The sequence below is a fragment of the Mobula hypostoma genome, chromosome 18, assembly GCF_963921235.1.
Source record: "Mobula hypostoma chromosome 18, sMobHyp1.1, whole genome shotgun sequence".
In the NCBI taxonomy this organism is placed as follows: domain Eukaryota; kingdom Metazoa; phylum Chordata; class Chondrichthyes; order Myliobatiformes; family Myliobatidae; genus Mobula; species Mobula hypostoma.
In genome coordinates, this window is record NC_086114.1 from 13,426,181 (window position 1) to 13,444,927 (window position 18,747).

Sequence of the window (18,747 nt, forward strand, 5' to 3'; positions counted from 1 at the left end):
ACAGTAAAGTGCAAGATCATATCGTGGTAGATTGTGAGATTCAGAATCTAAATTATCATACTCGGGAACTATTTCATAGTTTTATAACAGTGGGGTGGGGTGAGGCTGTCCTTGAGCCTTGTGGCTTGTGATTTTGAGCTTTTGCATCTTCTGCCCAATGGAAGAGGGAGAAGAGGGAATGTTTGTGGTGGGTGGGGACTTTGATTCTGCTGGCTCCTAATGAGGCAGTAAGTTTAGACATTATGAGCAGCACACTATACGGGTGACATGATAGTGTAACACTTTACAGTGTTAGTGACCATGATCAGAGTTCGATTCCACTGGTGTCTGTAAGGAGTTTGTACGTTCTCCAGGTGACCGTGTAGTTTTCCTCAGGGCGCTCTGATTTCTTCCCACATTCTAAAAGCGGGCTGCCCCCAACTCACCACTGGAATATGTAGAAACCATGTGTCTATTTGCAGAATCAGGTTTATTATCACCATGAGGTAGTGTTCATGGGTTCAGTGTCGATTTAGGAATTATTTGGCAAAGGGAAAGAAACTGTTCTTGAATCACCGAGTGTCTGCCTTCAGGCTTCTGTACCTCCTTCCTGATGTGAACAATGAGAAGGGGGCATGTCCTGGGTGATGGGAGTCCTTAATAATGGACGTTGCCATTCTTAGGCACTGCTGCTTGAAGATGTCTTGGGTACTGTGGAGACTGGTACCCAGGATGGCGCTGTCTGAAGTTACGACTTTCTGTAGCTTCTTTTGGTCCAGCACAGGGGCTCCCCTCCACCCCATACCAGACAACGATGCAGCCTGTCAGAATGCTCTCCATGGTACATCCATAGAAGTTTTAAAGTGTTTTAGTTGACAAACCAAATCCCTTCAAACTCCTAATGAAATATAGCTGCAGTCTTGCCTTCTATAGCTGCGTCGATACGTTGGGAGCAGGTTAGATCCTCAGAGGTCTTGACTCCCAGGAAGCTGAAATTGCTCACTCTCTCCACCTCTGATCCCTCTATGAGGATTAGTACATGTTCCCTTGTCTTACCCTTCCTGAAGTCCACAATGAGCTCTTTCGTCTTACTGACGTTGAGTGCCAGGTGTTGCTGTGACACCATCCCTCTAGTTGGCATATCTCACTCCTGTATGCCCTCCCATCACCACCTGAGATTCTACCAGCAATGGTTGTATCATCAGCAAATTTATAGGTGGTATTTGAGCTATGCCTAGCCACACAGTCATGGGTATAGAGAGAGTAGAGCAGTGGGCTAAGCACACACCCCTGAGGTGCGCCAGTGTTGATTGTCAGCGAGGAGGAGATATTATCACCAATCTGCACAGATTGTGGTCATCCGGTTAGGAAGTCGAGGATCCAATTGCAGAGGGAAGTACAGGGGCCCAGGTTCTGTAACTTATTGATTAGGATTGTGGGAATGATGGTGTTAAATGCTGAGCTATAGTTGATGCACAGCATCCTGACATACGTGTTTGTGTTGTCCAGGTGATCTAAGCCAGTGTGAAGAGCCATTGAGATTGCGCATGCCATAGACAAATTGTGGCGATAGACAAATTGTAATGGGTCCCGGTCCTTGCTGAGGCAGGAGTTCATTCTTGTCATGACCAACTTCTCAAAGCATTTCTTTGCTGTAGATGTGAATGCTACTGGGCGATAGTCATTAAGGCAGCTCACACTACCCTTTGGCACTGGTATAACTATTGCCTTTTTCTGTCTGTCCATACTGTAGTTTTTTGTTGCACATTTATTATGGGTAAATTGTCACATAGATTGGGGTGTGGAAGCAAATGAGTTTAGTTTGGTATTCATGCTTTATCTAAGTTCAGTTTAGTCTAGTTAGAGGCAACCAGAATGACTTTTTTTTGTTGACTGCTAATGCTACTGCTAGATCACTATTTTATCATCACTAGACCGCTTATTTCGTTATAGTGCTAGTTTTAGTTCTGTTAGTTTTTTTATTGCTACAAGATTGTTTATCTTTGCTGGTTTTTTAATAAAGGTTCGAACGTATTCTTTTGAACTTTGGAACTTCGTTAGTTGGAACGTGTCACCAAGTGTCAACCCCGTGCTTGGTCTCTGAGCAGATCTGATTTGTTTTAACTGCTACAGACTGTGTTGGTCAATGCAAAATGATGCAATTCACTGTATGTTTTGATGTTTCGATGCACAAGTGACAGATGAAGCTCATCTAAATCAATCTATGTGACTCCTAGGGTAGGAAACTCAAGCCAGATGAATGCCTACCTACTAGTTCTTAAGGTTATGATTCATTGTTATTTATGCTTTAGGTGTTGGAATCGCCCCCTGGGAGGACTGAACCAACTCTCACGTCTCCCACTGATGAGTGGCATGTCTCCAGACCTGGCAAGCAGTCTATTACCATCATACTGCATGGGGCAACTGACCTACCAGCCCTCAGTGATGGCTCTGTGCCCCAACCGTTTGGGACTGTGTGAGTACCAGGCTCTGTTCTTTGTCACAACGCTGAGTGAGTTGTGCGATAGCAAACCATTGACTGTGGGAAACAAAGTTGGGGGAAAGACATAGTGAGGATGAGTGGTTAGTAATATTTTAAGATGTTGTTGACTGCCTTGGATTAGAGTCATAGAGTCATATAGCACTACAGCACAGAAACAGGCCTTTTGGCCCATTTAGTCAATGCAATACTGTCATTCCGCCTAGTCCCTGCACCTGGAACATAGCCCTCCATACCCTTCCCACCTATGTACCTATCCAGACTTCTCTTAAATGCTGTAACAGCGTAACGCTAACCACTACGTCACCCTAAAAGTTGAGTGATAGAACCTGAGGGGTGTTGGGGAGAATGAGAATTAAATTGGATTAATGCAGGATTTGTGTAAAATGGGTGGTTGATAGTTGTTGTTGACTTGATGGGCTGAAGGGCATGTTTCTGTGCTGTATCTATGGTTCCTGGACTGGATAGGTTTAGAAGAATATGGGCCAAATGTGGGCAAATGGGACTAGCTTACTACAATATGGGCCAGCACAGGAGAGTTGGGCTGAAGGGCCTGTTTCCCTGTTGAATAACTATGTCTCCAATAACTCATCATCGACCTTCTTTCCTGAACTTAACTGCCTATCTGACCCACAAGACTGGAGAAGCAGTAATTTTTTCCAACTCAGAAGAAGACCAAAGCCGCCTTCTTCAGCTCCCATTACAAACTCAGTGGTCTGATCACACATGATTTGCATCTCCTTATACAGAAATTATGGCACAAAACTGGTCCATGCCAACAGTTATGTCCAGCACATGGTACATGGGTGGAACATGTTTAGAGGCATCTTGATGAAACGTGGGAAAACTAGACCCGGGTTCAATTCCACCTCTATCTGTGAGGAGTTTATATGTCCTCCTCATGACCACATGGAGTATCCTCCAGGAGCTTCGGTTCCTTCCCACATTCCAAAGCCTTGCGGGTTAGTAGATTAATTGGTCACATGGGTGTAATGGACGGTACAGACTCTTTGGGCTGGATGGACTTGTTACTGTGCTGTGTCTCTAAATAATAATAAAAATAAACAATGTTGTATATATACCAGAATTGTTCATGGGACGGTAGGCAGAGAGCTTTGCTCTAATTGTGACACATCTTGTTCCTTTGCTGAGAGAGTGTGATGAGAAAGCGAAGGAGGAATTTGCTGTCCTACCTCTGAGAGTGTGACAGGACAGTGTAGTGAGAACTTCATTTTGCATGTGATCTTTGTGTTCCTGCCCTGGGGCTCTGTACAAGGTGGTGTGGAGGGAGCTTTACTCAGTACCCAGCCTGTGCAGCTTGTACTCTGGCATTGTGGTGGGGACCCTGCACAGAAATTATGGCGCAGAACTGGCCCAGGGCAAGGTTTTTTCCCAGCATGTGTCACATGAATGGGAAATGTTTCAAGGGATGTGGACCAAACATAGGCAAACTAGACTAACCTTGGTCGGCTTGGAAGAGTTGGGCCAAAAGAAGTGTTTCAGTGCTGTATTGCTCCATGACTCTATAAGGGAGAATTCATAACCTAAGGGTGGTGAATCTATGCAATTCATTGCCACAGACAGCTGTGAAGGGCAAGTAATTGGGTATATTTAAAGCAGAGGTTGATAGGTTCTTGGTTAGTAAGGGCATCAAAGATTATGGGGAGAAGGCCAGAGAATGGGGCTGAGAGGGAAAATAAATCAGCCATGATGGTGATTTATGGTGGAGCAGATCTGATGGATCAAATGATGGAGCAAACTCAACTGGCTGAATAGCCTAATTCTTATGTCTTTTGACCTCCAAGAGGACAACAACCTTGTCGTTGTTCGGAGGCTGGCATGCTTCAATGACCTGGAGGGCTATGTTGGCTAGAGTCAGGGCTTTATCCTTTGGTTCTTGGTATGGACACACATGCTGAGCAGGTCAAAGGGTAAAGGCTAGACAAAGAGTGGTCCACCAGTCCTCCAGGTTTGGGAGAGGGGGTGGGGTTCAGCTCAGGGCTAACAACCCTGACTGGTAAAACAAAACTTATGAAAACAGCTGTGAAGAATCCTTCTACATCTAAATGGCCAAAGACAGATAGAGATCAAGGACCTTCATTTCTGTCCTAAATGCCAGCGGTGTAACGTAAATAAGTATAATCTTATAGGCTCTGTGACACAAGCTCTTCCCATCCTTCTTTATTTTATGTTATCACCTTCCACTCCTTTCTTTCTTTGTTCTTCTTTCCCTTAAATGTACAACACATAGATTAATCTCAAATTATACTCGTCTCAAATTGCAACACTCTAGAACTTTTGTGGCATCTGTCTCTGTAGCTTGTGTTTTGCAATCTTTAGGCATTGATGCAAGGCAGGCTTAAAAGAGATAAAGGAAAGGAGTCTGGAATGCGAAACGTACAAATGTTACAACAGCCTCACGTAAACCAATCGGCACTTGGTATGAGTTACTCACTATGAGCAGAGGGTTTAAAGGGACAGGGTGACAAGTGACTGCCACAGCCCTGCATTGCACCTGAGAATATTTATGGCAATTCAGTGGGCAATCTGCCAACATCATAGAGACAGAACATATCCAAAATTGTTTTCTAACCACCATAAAAAAGAGGATACAGCTGCTGCATCCATTCTACTTATTAAAAAATGAGGCTCGTTGCCAAGAGCATTTTCCTCAATTTTGACAAGATTGTGCCAACCCTGAAATCAGTTCTTCTAACCTAGTGGTGAGTTAGGCTAATCAAGGTTATGGTTGCACTGTAAGTCTCCTCTTACTTCTACCTGGTGAAGCTAGTCAGGGGACTACTAAACTATTGTAAAGTGCAGCCGCCTTACAACTGTGTGTTAATGTTAGGATGACACAGAAACACAATTATTTTGGGACAGGTTACAGTCAAGAACTTAGTGGGGTGCGGTTGGAGAGGAGCAGTTTTAGGACTGCTGGAAGTTCTCCAAGACACCAGTGAACTGAGGTTTCACTTTCTACATTTAATGGCTGGTTGGTTGTTGGAGGGCAAACCCCAGTTGTTACCATAAACACAAGAGATTCTGCAGAGGTTGGAAATCCAGAGCAACACACACAAAACGCTGGAGGAACTCAGCAGGTCAGGCAGCATCTATGGAGAGGAATGAACCGCCATCAGGACTAGAAAGGAAGGGGGCAGAAGCTAGAGTAAGAAGGCGGGAGGGGGTAGGGTCAGGAGTGCAAGCTGGCAGGTGATGGGTGAGATCGGGCGAGGGGGAAGGTGGGTGGGTGGGGGAGGCGGAAATGAAAGAAGAAGCCACAACAGGATAGTTAGAAGAGGTAACGGGCTGGAGAAGAAGGAATATAATAGGAGAGGAGTGTGGACCATGGATGAAAGGGAAGGAAGAGGGACACCAAAGGGAGGTGATGGCAGAAGGAGTGAGAGGCTACCCAGAATGGGGAGAAGGAAAAGAGAGAGAAGTAATAGGGAGAAATGATCAGAAATGAGAGAAATTGGTGTTCATGCCATCTGGTTGGAAGCTAATGAGAAGGAATATGAGGTGTGATTGCTCCTCTAGCTTGAGTTTGGCCTTGTCATGGTGTTATCCTCTTCGTAAATGCTGCCTAACTTGCTGAGTTCCTTTAGTGTGTGTTGCTCAAGATTTCAGCTTAAATACACCACTGTGCAGCTGGGTGTCGTACTTTCTAACGGACAAACCTCAGGTAGTAAGGATGCTCCTCCCTGCTCCTCATCCTCGACACTGGTTACCCCAGGGCTGTGAGATGAGCCCGTTGCTCTACACTCTGCTGACACATAACTGTATTGCCAAACACCTGAGCAATTGCATCGCTGATAACTTTACAGTAGTGGAGCTCATCATTGACAACAATGAGACAGCCTACAGAGAGGAGGTGGAGGAGCCCGAGGCCTCTGATGCAAGGCAAATAACCTGTTACCAAGACAAAGATGGTTATCGCCCTCAGGAGAACTCACATCACTTACTCCGCTCTTTAAGTCAGTGACACTGCAGTGCAAACTGCATGCACAATCCCTCCTGGCCCCTGAACACATTATACACAATGGCTCACCTTTTCCAGGAAGCTGAAGAGAGCTGGGTTATGCACATTTATACTCTTGTCATTCAGATGCTCAGTACGGAGCATCCTAACAAGCTGCATCACTGCCAGGTATGGAAACTGCACTGCAGCAGACAGGAAGGCTCGACAGTGGCTCGTCTAAACTGCCCAGTGCATCACCTGTACTAGCCTACCCACCATCAAGGACATAGATACAGAAAGGTCCCGGAAAAGGCTATCAGTATCATGAAAGATCGCACCCACCCTGCTCATGATGGGAGTTTGTCCCACTCCCATCAGGGAGGAATCTACATAGCATCCATGCCAGAACCACTGGAGTCAAAAGCAGTATTTTTCCCAAGCAGAAATACTGATGAACACCTCCACTTACTAACCCACTGTTTCACCACTCCCTCCCCCACCACCACTACTTTATCACTTACAAACCCACTGTTTCACCACTCCCTCCCCCACCACCACTACTTTATCACTTACAAACCCACTGTTTCACCCCCCACCCCCGCACCACCACCACTACTTTATCATTTCCTGTCAGTCACCTTATGTACAGACACTCCTGTACCTAGCGTCACTTTTTGGACACATAATCTATATATGAGTGGCAGTTGTCTGTTGTGTCCGACGATGACAGGAGACCCGTGCGGGAGAGTTTTTAGAGTGGAAAAGCCATTGCACTGGGGCAGTTCCTCTCTCAACCTCAGAGGTCCGGGTCCAGTGGTATGAACAAGCATCACAAACTGGGGTCTTCCTTGTTTGCAGCGGATGACCATGATGTCTTCTGTGCCTTGTCATGCCCTTTACTATCCACAAAGTGTGGCAGAACTGCCTTCCTGCCCATTGGATCTCACTTTGATCTCATCCGCTCAGTCTGCCGGAACTGACTTGACACTCTAGGTCAGGCGTGTCCCATCTTGCCAGGGTATGAAGCCTCCCAATCTCACCAGGGTATGAAGCCTCCCGATCTCACCAGGGTATGAAGCCTCCCGATCTCACCAGGGTATGAAGCCTCCCAATCTCACCAGGGTATGAAGCCTCCCGATCTCACCAGGGTATGAAGCCTCCCGATCTCGCCAGGGTATGAAGCCTCCCGATCTCACCAGGGTGTGAAGCCTCCCGATCTCGCCAGGGTGTGAAGCCTCCCTATCTCACCAGGGTGTGAAGCCTCCCTATCTCGCCAGGGTATGAAGCCTCCCGATCTCGCCAGAGTATGAAACCTCCCAATCTCACCAGGGTATGAAGCCTGCTGGCTACCCTCACCTGCTTTAGCCCACCTTTTGAAGTGGTGAACTGGGTGAGAGCAGAGTGTCAGGTGGAGACCGAAGGTGAGTGATTTATTATCGTGTTATCGTATTGTATTTTTTTTGTGCTGCATTGGATCCAGAGTAACAATTATTTTGTTCTTCTTTACACTTATGTACTGGAAATAACATTAAACAATCTTGACTCTGCAGAATCTCTTGGGTCTAAATCTTGTCTGTCCCCTTAAACCAGTAATGAGGGAGTGAGGCACGTCTGGATGTGAAGTTATATCGGGGTCTTGTCTCCCCATAAACCCATTATCTTGAAGACCATTAGGGAGGTTCTGCTGGTATCCTGAATCAGTATGTATCCCTAGACTACAGATCAGTGAAAGGGGTTATCTGTCTGTGACAGACTTGTTCTGTTTGTGGGATCAAATTGATTGCCATTTCATTCCTAGCAATGCAACCAACTGAGGAAATGCACACTGTGCTGCAACGTGCTCTGGGATATTGAGAGAATGAGAAAAATGCTGTCTGGATCAAAGTATTGGTGGGACATTATTTCAAGTAGAGTTAAAAGTCCCACTTCTATTGGTGTCACAAACAGCTGTTTAAAAGCCCTTTCATTATCCAGAGAAAGGTTTATTGTGTTTAACGGTGATTGTGATATTGAGGGTGCTGTACTGTGGATCTTCATTTACAGTGTTAAACATTCAAAGCCTACCCTGGTAGTTCAGGTATAGATCAAAAATCCTTCTGGAGAATTCAATGAAGAGCAGCACGTTCTGAATCAGGATCAGAGTCAGGTTTATTGTCACTAAGGTCAGTTGTGAAACTTGTTTCGTGGCAGCAGTACAGTGCAGGCAAAACAAGTGACTATAAGTTACAGTATGAATAAATAGAGCAAAAGAGGAATGGTGAGGTAGTGTTCATGGATTAATGGACCATTCAGAAATCTGATGGCAGAGGGGAAGGAGCTGTTCCTGATATATTGAGTGTGGGTCTTCAGGCACCTGTACCTCTTCCCTGATAGTAGTAATGAGAACAGGGCATGAACTGGATGGTGAGGGTCATTAATGATGGTCCTCACCTGATCTGCTGGGTTCCTCCAGCATTTTGTGTGTGTTGCCCTTAATGAAGGATACCACCTTTGGAAAACATTCTCGATGGTGGGGAGGCTTGTGCCCGTGAGAGCCGCTGAGTCTGCAACCCTCGAATGCTTCTTTCAAACCCGTGCATTGGCAGAGCAGACTCGTTGGGCCAAATAGCCTAATTCCGATCCTGGATCTTATGGTCTTATACCAGGTGGTGATGCAACCAATCAGAATGCTCTCCACTGTACATCAGTAGAAATTTGATAGAGTCTTTGGTGACATACTAAATCACCAATCTTACTGTCTTCCCTCAATCAAAAGCATCAGTGAGTTGCTTCCTCCTACTTGCAGGGTCTTGCTGCGTACAAATTGGTTGTTACATTTATTTCTCTTTGGAATTCTCAAGGGATTTATTGCACAGACTAGGATATTTGTAAGGGAACACTGCATAAAAGCAATTCTTTCTTTCGCTTTAGGGAAAGTTTACTTTTGACTAAGTTATCAGTGATTTTTTTTAAATCCCTCACAGTACAACAAAGGTGCAGTTTAAAAATAATGCTAATCCATTTTTATGTTCAGTTAATTTGGGAGGCCTGATCTGAAAAACTGCGGCCCACCCAGTCAGATTTTGATGAAATATCTGCTTTGATGCAGACTGCCGCTGCTCATGAATTTTTAACCATGTGCAAACTCTCATAAATCTTTCAGCACTGTGGCTTTTTCTCAACGTAATCATCACTTGCTGGAACAGGTGCCGTAAAACATTACAAATCTGGGCCCTTGGGGGCAGCTTATAAACAAAGCAAAGAGATAAACTCTTATGAACCTTTCTGTGGAGTGGAAATTTAATTGAAGCAAGTATGTTGCTTTCTCACTATAATGCATTATGTGTGTATGTATGGGTGTGTGTGTGTGTGCGCATTAGTGTCTACTGTATATACAATGCTGTTTGCATTGGTGTGTGTATACTGTATGCATGCAGATTTCTGTACATGTCTGTGTGTCCCTATATGCATATGCCTAAAGGTATGTGGAGCGTTTGCATGTACCCATGTGTTTAAGGAATTGTGTTTCTGTTCTTATCGGTCCTTGTGTGTGTCCATGCTTAGCGGTGTGAGTTCCTGTCTCTACTGCTGTTCCGTGTTTGTGTGCAAATGTGTAGAGTGTGTTTGTGGGAGCCTGTGTGTATGTGTGTGTGGCTGTGCAAGTGTGTGTGAGTGAGTGTGAGTGTGTGTGTGTGTGTGTGTGTGTGTGTGTGTGTGTGTATGTTTGTGTGTGTGTGTGTGTGTGTGTGTCCGCCTGTTGGTCAGTCTGCCTGCATGTCTGTGTGAGGTTGAGAATTGAGTTGCCAGTGTGGACCTGCAAGGGCGTAGGATGTTGGGATAAGACAAGGCCATCCATTATTCATCTTGTGTGTCACAGACTGAACCCAGAGCCCTTCCCTGCTTGATCACACTCTGCTGATGAAGGGCTTACGATACTCGACAGGAACCGATCCCGGGCCTGATAATGGGAGATTAAGTGGCTGACAGGATATTTGACTTACTTGGAAGAAGGAAGCTTTTATAAAAATAAACCGGTCGCAGGATGAGTGGCAAGGTTGGGTTTAGCTGACAAGGATTTTGCCAGCAATCACTTTGCAGATTGGCAGGTTACCAGTCAGTGGAAATTCAGTATTTTAAATTAAAGCACAAATCTGAGGATTCACTCCTTGCATTGTATCAGTGTTAAAGTCTGGAATAGATTTTTTTTAACCTTGAAGTGACATGAGTGACAGAGTAATAGAGCAAGGAGACAGGTCCTTCAGCCCAACTGATACATGCTAGCCACACATCTATCCTGCTAGTCCCGGTTTACTGTATTTATCCCAGAACCCTCCAAGTTCTTCCCCTCCATGTACTTATTCAAGTGCCTCTAAAATGTTACAATTGTGCCCACCTCAGCCACTTCCTCCAGCAGTTCATTTTTACGTGGGTTAGGGTGGTCCAATATTTTTGTATATATCTTGGCAGACACTTGAACTTCTCAGTGGGACAACAGAGGAAACACTCTAGAGATAGGAATGTGGTTGGTTTTCCCTTCCCCTTCCCCTTTGAAAGGGGAAGGGAAATAATAATCTACATCACATTATTTGGTCTTGGGTCCCCAGCTCCTTTGGAACAAGTTGTTTCCCCCCCTCTCTTTTCACTATTTCTATTTTAGTTCACAAGTTCCCCTCATTCTCTTTCTCACATTTCCGTTTATCCTCGTGCACTGTCCTTTCTCCCTGGTTCAGATTCAGATTCATTAATTCACTTACTACATGCACGTTTCGCTGTCCCTCTCGCACAATGCTGCCGGAGTCTTGCGTCTTGGGCGGGGTCTAATTGGCACAGTTTGTGGATTGGACTCTGTAGTTCATGTTATGATGTGTTTCTGGTGTCTGGTCACTTTTTTTGTTGCTGTTTGGTGCGATTTTGATCGGGGGGGGCTGGCTCTGCGGCCTGCAGTCGCCAAGCGCAGCACTGAACTGAACTGAACATCCCTCGACGGACGGCTTTGTGGTTTGACGTTTTATATTCTGTGTTTTTTCACTTGCTTTTGCTGTTTGTGTGATTTGTTTTTTTTTAATACATTGGGGATTTGATGTTTTTCTTTGAACGGGTTCCATGGTTTTCCTTGGTTTGTGCCTGTCTGTGGGAAGACAAATCTCAGGGTTGTGTACTGCATATGTACTTTGATAATAAATGTACTTTGAATCTTTGAATCAAAACATGCAGTGAAATGCATTGTTTGGTTAACAACTAACATAACCTAAGGGTGTGCTGGGCAAGTCCGCAAGTGTCACCACACATTCCAATGAAAACATAGCATGCTCACCATGAACAGCAGAAACAACAAAACAAGCCCTTTTCCTCTCTCCTACCCACTTGCACGCATAGACAGTACTCCAACCCCAGGAAAGGCTGCTTCTGGGCCTCCAGCCTCTGGTGCACTCGGGAACTCGCAGACATCAGACCTCTGATTTTCACAGTGGACTCGCAGACTCAGACCTACAGGCTTCCAGACTTCCAGACTTGTTGACTGTAGTCTTTGACCTTCGGGCTTTGATCTGCGGTGTTTGCCCCAGGACTCTCCGCTGATGTGACCCTGAATTCCTTACTCTCTGTTGCTTGCTCACACTTCTCATTCTCTCTTTAATACTCTCCTCTCCCTCCTTTCCTTTCTTCCCCTGGACATATTTCCTTTCTCCTCACTCTTTCTACCTTCCATCTTCCTCTCTCTCTCTCAACATTCCCTCCATTTCTCTCTCTCTTTCTCACTTTTCCCACTTTCTTTATTGTCTCACAAACTCCTCCAGTCGGAAAAATAGCTGCCTGAATGTTCAAAACCGTTTCTGATAGTCTTATGACTTGTTAAGACAAGAAAATCTTCTGGAAATCTCACAAGACTTAAGCTGATTTTAATCTAGGCTCTAAGTATATTTTAGCCTTGACTACATGTAGATCTAGCATTTTAGCACCTTGTATGGGAGTAAAATGCATGTATCCAAATACACTGTTCATTTTTAAATATTGGATGGGATGTGAATTTTAAGCTGTGTTATCCATTCCCAGAAAGCCTACATATTTTGGTATTTTATATAGCATGTTATGAGTGTTATTTTCTAACTCAACCATAAAGATACGAAGAGAATGGTTAGACATGAGAATAAAATTAATCAGGTGAACTGCAATCCTGTTTGAACATCTCATCACTGTGGCTTGAAATGCTCAGCACATCATTAACTTGGGGAGTGAAATCTTTCACAAAACTCAGCGGCTGTAATAACTACCTACATCACATTCTTTTCTTACAACAGAATTGAAGTGCTCCCTTTTTACAGCCTTGGGCTTGGTGAAACTTGTTAATGTTTATGTTTACGATGTGTTTCGTGTGCATCTTACAGAATAAGTAGCCGGGATCTGTGTTTGTTGGTGCAGAAGCATTGCAATAGTATGTGATTAGCTCTCTCAGGATAAGGGCCATCACTACCATCTGGGGAGATACAGGAGCCCGATTCCTGAACAATACATGAACGTATGAACATTCCCTTTCTCTTTTGCTCTACCTACTTGCCTACCCACTTGCCTACTTACTTACATTATTTATTTAGGTAGCTTATAGTAATTTTTTATATCATGCACTGTACAGCTGCTGCAAAACAAGAAACTTCACAACATATATCAGTGATAGTAAACTTGAGCCTGATTCTGAGTGCGGAAAAGATTTGTGAGATGTTACCAGAACTTGAGCTATAAAGAGAGGTTTGACAAGTGGGACCTCTTTCTTTGGAGTGGAGGAGATGAAGGGGTAATCTTATATGAGCACTACCTTGCTATTCCTCTTTCACACTACTTCTCTCTATATCTATCTTTCTGTCTATCCATCTATTGCAACTTTGTCTAATGTGTGTGTTTTGCAGTGCACTGCTGCCAGAAAACAACAAATTTCACAACATACTGTACGTCAGTGATAATAAACCAGATTCTGACTCAGTGGTGAATTCTTTTACTTCTTGAGACAAAAGGTTGTGATTCAGACCTCTGTAGCTCAAAGTTCTCACTGGTGTACACATGGGCACCATTGAGGGATTGTTGCCTTTTGAAGATACTTTCAGAGGTGCTGTCCTTCAGTCACCATAGTTAAAGTTAGGTTATTAAGCTGGATCTTGTAGGCAAAATGGCTACATTATATCAGTAGTTTTAATGAGTACTACAGGGGGCTTTAAATTACTTTAGGACATGTTGAAAATCAACCTCTGCAGATTGATATTATCAAACATCGCAATGAGACTGATGGTAAAATACAGCTGTACATGGAAAACTGTTGGTCCAAGATGATTTTGGGAACTTAACAGGCCATACAAAATCTGTGGAGGCGAAGGGGCAGACATTTCAGGTTACCTGAATTGTTGACCATCCTTCTGCCCCATAGATACTGCTCGATCCGCTGAGTTCCTCCAGAAGTTTGGATTTTGCCCCAGGTTCCAGTATCTGCTGTCTCACGTGTCTCCATAAATTTGGAATGGCTCAATATGTTTTCAAATGCCTCTGAACTATTGATGCACCTGAAACTGACTATCAGTACATTCCTCACCATGGTCCCTCAGTGACTGATGCTGTACATAGTGTGGCAGACCTGACAGAGAACATTGCCACCAATAGATCTACCTGGAAGATTGGAAATTGTATTGATTTATTATTATTGAGATATAGTGTTAAGCGTGACCTGCATACTATTCATGCAGATCAAATTCTATTTATTTATTTATTGAGAAAAGGTCCTTTGAGCCATGCTGCCCAACAATCCCCTGATTTAATCCTAGCCTAATCACGGGGGACAATTTATAATGACCAAGAGTGTCTGAAGGAAACCCGTGCAGTCATGAGGAGAACATACAAACTCCTTACAGGCAGCAGCGGGAATTGAACCCCGGTCGCCTGTACTATAAAGCAGGGGTCCCAAACCTTTTTTGTACCGCAGACTGGTTTAATATTGACAATATTCTTGCGGGCCGGCCGACCGGGGGGGGGGGCGCGGGGGTGGTGTTCAACTAGGGTTAAACCCACCTCAACATGTCTTTTATAGTCAGGGTTGCCAACTTTCTCACTCCCAAATAAGGGACAAAAGTAGCAGTCAAATACAGGACACTTCACCCCAGGAAAAACTACTATGACCATGATGCCTTGCGCGGGCACCTGTGTGCGCATGCGCATACGTGCTGATTTTTTTCCCCACAAATTGGTTTTGCCTTCATCTTCCCGACTATACTGTACATACATTATTTCTACTTTATATAGGCTGTGTATTTATCATATCATTCCTGCTTTTACTATATGTTGGTGTTATTTATTTTCGGTTTTATGTGTTATTTGGTATGATTTGTTAGGTTATTTTTTGGGTCTGGGAACGCTCAAAAATTTTTCCCATATAAATTAATGGTGATTGCTTCTTCGCTTCACGCCATTTTGGCATGACAGGTTTCATAGGAACGCTCTACCTTAGCGGGGGAAATACGGGACAAGGGTGGTCCCGTATGGGACAAACCAATTTAGCCCAATATACGGGATGTCCTGGCAAATACGGGACAGTTGGCAACCCTATGTTCAAGTTCAACAGTGTGTGACAGGGAATGAGGAAAGATGCAGCTGACTCATATCGTTTCCTCACGGCCCGTTAGCACATGCTTTGCGGCCCGGTGGTTGGGGACCGCTGCTATAAAGTGTTGTCCTAACAACTATGCTACCACACCGGCCACTCCTTACAGGCGTGCATTGAGGTCTTACAAGGTAAAACAATAACAGACTGCAGAATAAAGTGTAACAGCTACAGAGAAAGTGCAATGTGGGTAGGCAATAAGGTGCAAGATTTTAACGAGGTAAATTATGAGGTCAAGAGTCCACTTTAACATACTGGGGAACTATTTAATGGTCTTATAACACTGGTATAGATGGTCGTTGAGCCTTGTGGTGCTTGCTTTGTGGCTTTTGTGTATTCTGCTTGATTGTAGGAGGAAGAAGAGAAAATGGCTGGGGGTGGGGATTGTTGGGAGCTTTGATTATGTTGGCTGTTTTATATCTTTCTCACTTCATTTGTATTTAAGCATGGATGAGGTTACCTAACATCGGCAGGAAGCAGTTTTAAGGTCATGAACAGAAATTAAACTTGGTGCCTTCCAATGAAGTCACGATTCAGTCCCAGCTGAGAAGTCTCAGGGAAGGTGACATCATCAGATAGATGGTGACATTTCCTCTTCGGTCATCTTCCTGGACACAGCTGGAGTTTGCCTACTGTGTCAGTGCCATATTGAGTGGGCAAATAGACTCAGAGGAAGCCTTTCTCAGCTCGGGGGCATCATGTTTCCCCTGAGGCAGAAGGGTATGGGTTCAAGCCCCACTCAAGAATCCTGAGGGCAACGACCCAAGCAGGCACCTCAGATTTCTGTCACGTTTTATGTACCCTTACTGGAAGGTTAAACAAGACTCCATGTGCTGTTTGTTGGATGTATATGGTGGCAGTGCACTATATCAAAAAAGAACAGTGCTTTTACCGAGTCCTGCCCCACACCTCTCTCGCACCCAAGACCACTAATATAAAAGGTTAGCAAGTCACTTGCCTCTTTGCTGTTTTGCATGACCTTGCTGCTACAAATTAATACCTCAATCTTGGTGTTTCCTCTCTCCGGTTTTCATCCATCTAGGAAATGCCTCTTGATCATTCTTAAATTTAATGGTTGGCCGCTGTGCCTACAGCTGTCAGAGCTCCTGGCTTTGAAAGTACTCTCCCTAAACCTCCACTCCTCAAAGGATTCAAAGTACATTTATTTATCAAAGTATGGATGCTGTATACAGCTCTGAGATTCGTCTTCACCACAGACAGCCACAAAACAAAGAAGACCACTTTTCTGTCTTGAGAATTATGCTGCAGCTTTAAAACTGTGGTTAGGCTGCACCTGGAGAAGTGGGTACAGTTCTGGTCACCCTATTAGAAAAAAACTGACCTGGAGGCTTTGTAGAGAGTATTAAGGAGTTTCACATGGATACTTACATTTCAAGCATACAAATTCCTTACAGAAGCAGTGGGAATTGAACCCTGGTACTATAAAGCACCATGCTAACCATTATGCTACTGTGCCACGCCAAAGCAATGCTCGAACAGTGTTGGGAACATTTTAGGAACAGCTTCTTCCCCACCACCATTAGATTTCTGAACAGTCAATGAGCCCATGAACACTAACTCACTATTTTTGCAAAACACATAAAAGTTGCTGGTGAACGCAGCAGGCCAGGCAGCATCTCTAGGAAGAGGTACAGTCGACGTTTCGGGCCAAGACCCTTCATCCTGATGTGTGTTGCTCGAATTTCCAGCATCTGCAGAATTCCTTGTGTTCACTATTTTTGCTCTCTTTTTGCACAACTTATTTATGTTTTTAAAAATATATTTCTTATTGTAATTTATAGTATATTTTACAGTACTGCAAAAGTATTAGGCACATATACTGTATATAGCTAGGGTGCCTCAGACTTTTGCACAGTACTGTAGTAATTTTATGTATTGCATAGTAGTGCTGCAGCAAAAAAAAACAAATTTCACGACATATGTGAGTGACGATAAACCTAATTCTGATATGGGTCTCTATGGTGGACTGAGAGTGGGAAGGAGGCAGGGAGAGGGGAATTATGGTTGGGAAAAGGGGAAGGGAGAGGAGACAGAGCGTGAAGCACCAGAGAGACATTCTGTAATGCTCAAAAAACCAGTTGTTTGGAATCAAATATCCTTGCCTGGTGTCTCAGGGCAGAGTGTGTCTGCACCCAAGCCACCTCCAATCTTGGCAATCCTTCTCTGCCACCTGTCCCAAATCCCTCCTGTGGCACTCCACCCTCGCCATTCCTAACATCTTTTACTCCTGCCAGATTTATAAACTCGCTGTCTGCTCCCCCGTTGGCAAATGCAGTACTGTGTAGAAGTCTTAGGGACCCTAGCTGCATACATGTGCCTAAGAGCTTTGCACAGTACTCTATGTATTGCACTGCACCGTGCTGCTGCAAAACAACAAATTTCATGACATGTCAGTGTTATAAAGCATTCTGATTCTGACTCTGAAGTGGCTTTCAGACAGGTGATTGAATGTTGCAGGGAATTGAGGGCTAATGTGTAGACTGAAGAAATTTAGTTAATATTGGCATTGTGTTTGGCATAAAGATCGAGGGCAGAAGTGTCTGTTACTGTGCTGTACTGTTATATCATAAGATACTCCTTAAAACCCAACTTTCTTGATGGGACTTTCAGTCATTTGCCCTAGGATCCTCACATGGGGGTTGGTGTCGAACCACATTGGATGGCACTCCAGTGAAGCACTGATATTTCACTGCATTCAGGATGCTAAATTAGTCCCAGTTATTTTGCTGTCATCAGATCCTAGTTAAAAGGGACATTATGCCAAACAATGTGAAATGTGCATGTGACCTCAGCATTAAGATGTGTTAAATGAGGCTTTAAGAGAGAGAGGGAGACAAAAATAGATGTGACAGCATTATGGAACTGTCTCACTGCTCCTTAGGCAAAGGAAGAATATTTATTTCTTGTAGCTGAATGCATTGATGCTACAACCTCTGACAGTTGGGGCTTATTAAGCCAATCTGTAGGTCTCAATCATGTTCCAAAGATTAACGGAATCCCATTCTACAGTAGAGTTCACTCTGCTCCTCCCCCCTCACCCAGTGTTAAAGGGAAGTTGGACTTTGCCACAGATTTTTAGGGATTTAGGGCTAGGTGGATGGGTGATTGCTTACTTCTCTGCCCCTTCTGTCCTTTACCTCAGTCAGTCCGGAGGTAAAGGCCCAGAGTTTGAAGACCAAAGTCAGAGTCCAGAGGTAGAGGACAGAAGGTTGAAGATCAAAGTCGGTGAGTCCAGAGATCGAGGCCCGAAGTTTGAAGACTGAAGTCGGCGAGTCTGGAGGTAGAGGCCTGAAGGCTGAAGACCGAAGATGCTGGAGGTAGCATCTATGGAGGGGAATGGGCAGATGATATTTTGGGTCGAGACCTTCCGTCTTGATGTTTGCTATAGCTTAGCTTTTTGGTTTTTGTTTATTTCTCACATGTACATCAGAAGATTAAAACCTACACTCGTTATTTGGTACCTCCTGTGCCTAATAAAGTGGCCATTGAGTGTATGTTTGTGGTCTTCTGCTGCTGTGGCCCATCAACTTCAAGATTCGACGTGTTGCGCATATGGAGGGGCTCTTCTGCACACCGCTGTTGTAATGTGTGGTTATGTGAGTTACTGTTGCTTTCCTGTCAGATTGAGCCAGTTTGTCCATTCTCCTCTGACCTCTCTCATTAGCAACATGT

At 44.3% G+C, this 18,747-nt stretch overlaps 1 protein-coding gene across 1 annotated transcript in view; it reads left to right on the forward strand.

Moving 5' to 3' along the window:
- ccdc33 (coiled-coil domain containing 33) overlaps positions 1-18,747 on the forward strand; it is a 355,995-nt gene that overhangs the window by 107,703 nt on the left and 229,545 nt on the right. Inside the window, exon 4 of the mRNA XM_063070154.1 lies at positions 2,292-2,455. Coding sequence (XP_062926224.1) covers positions 2,292-2,455 — 164 coding nt within the window. The remainder of the gene's footprint in view (positions 1-2,291; positions 2,456-18,747) is intronic.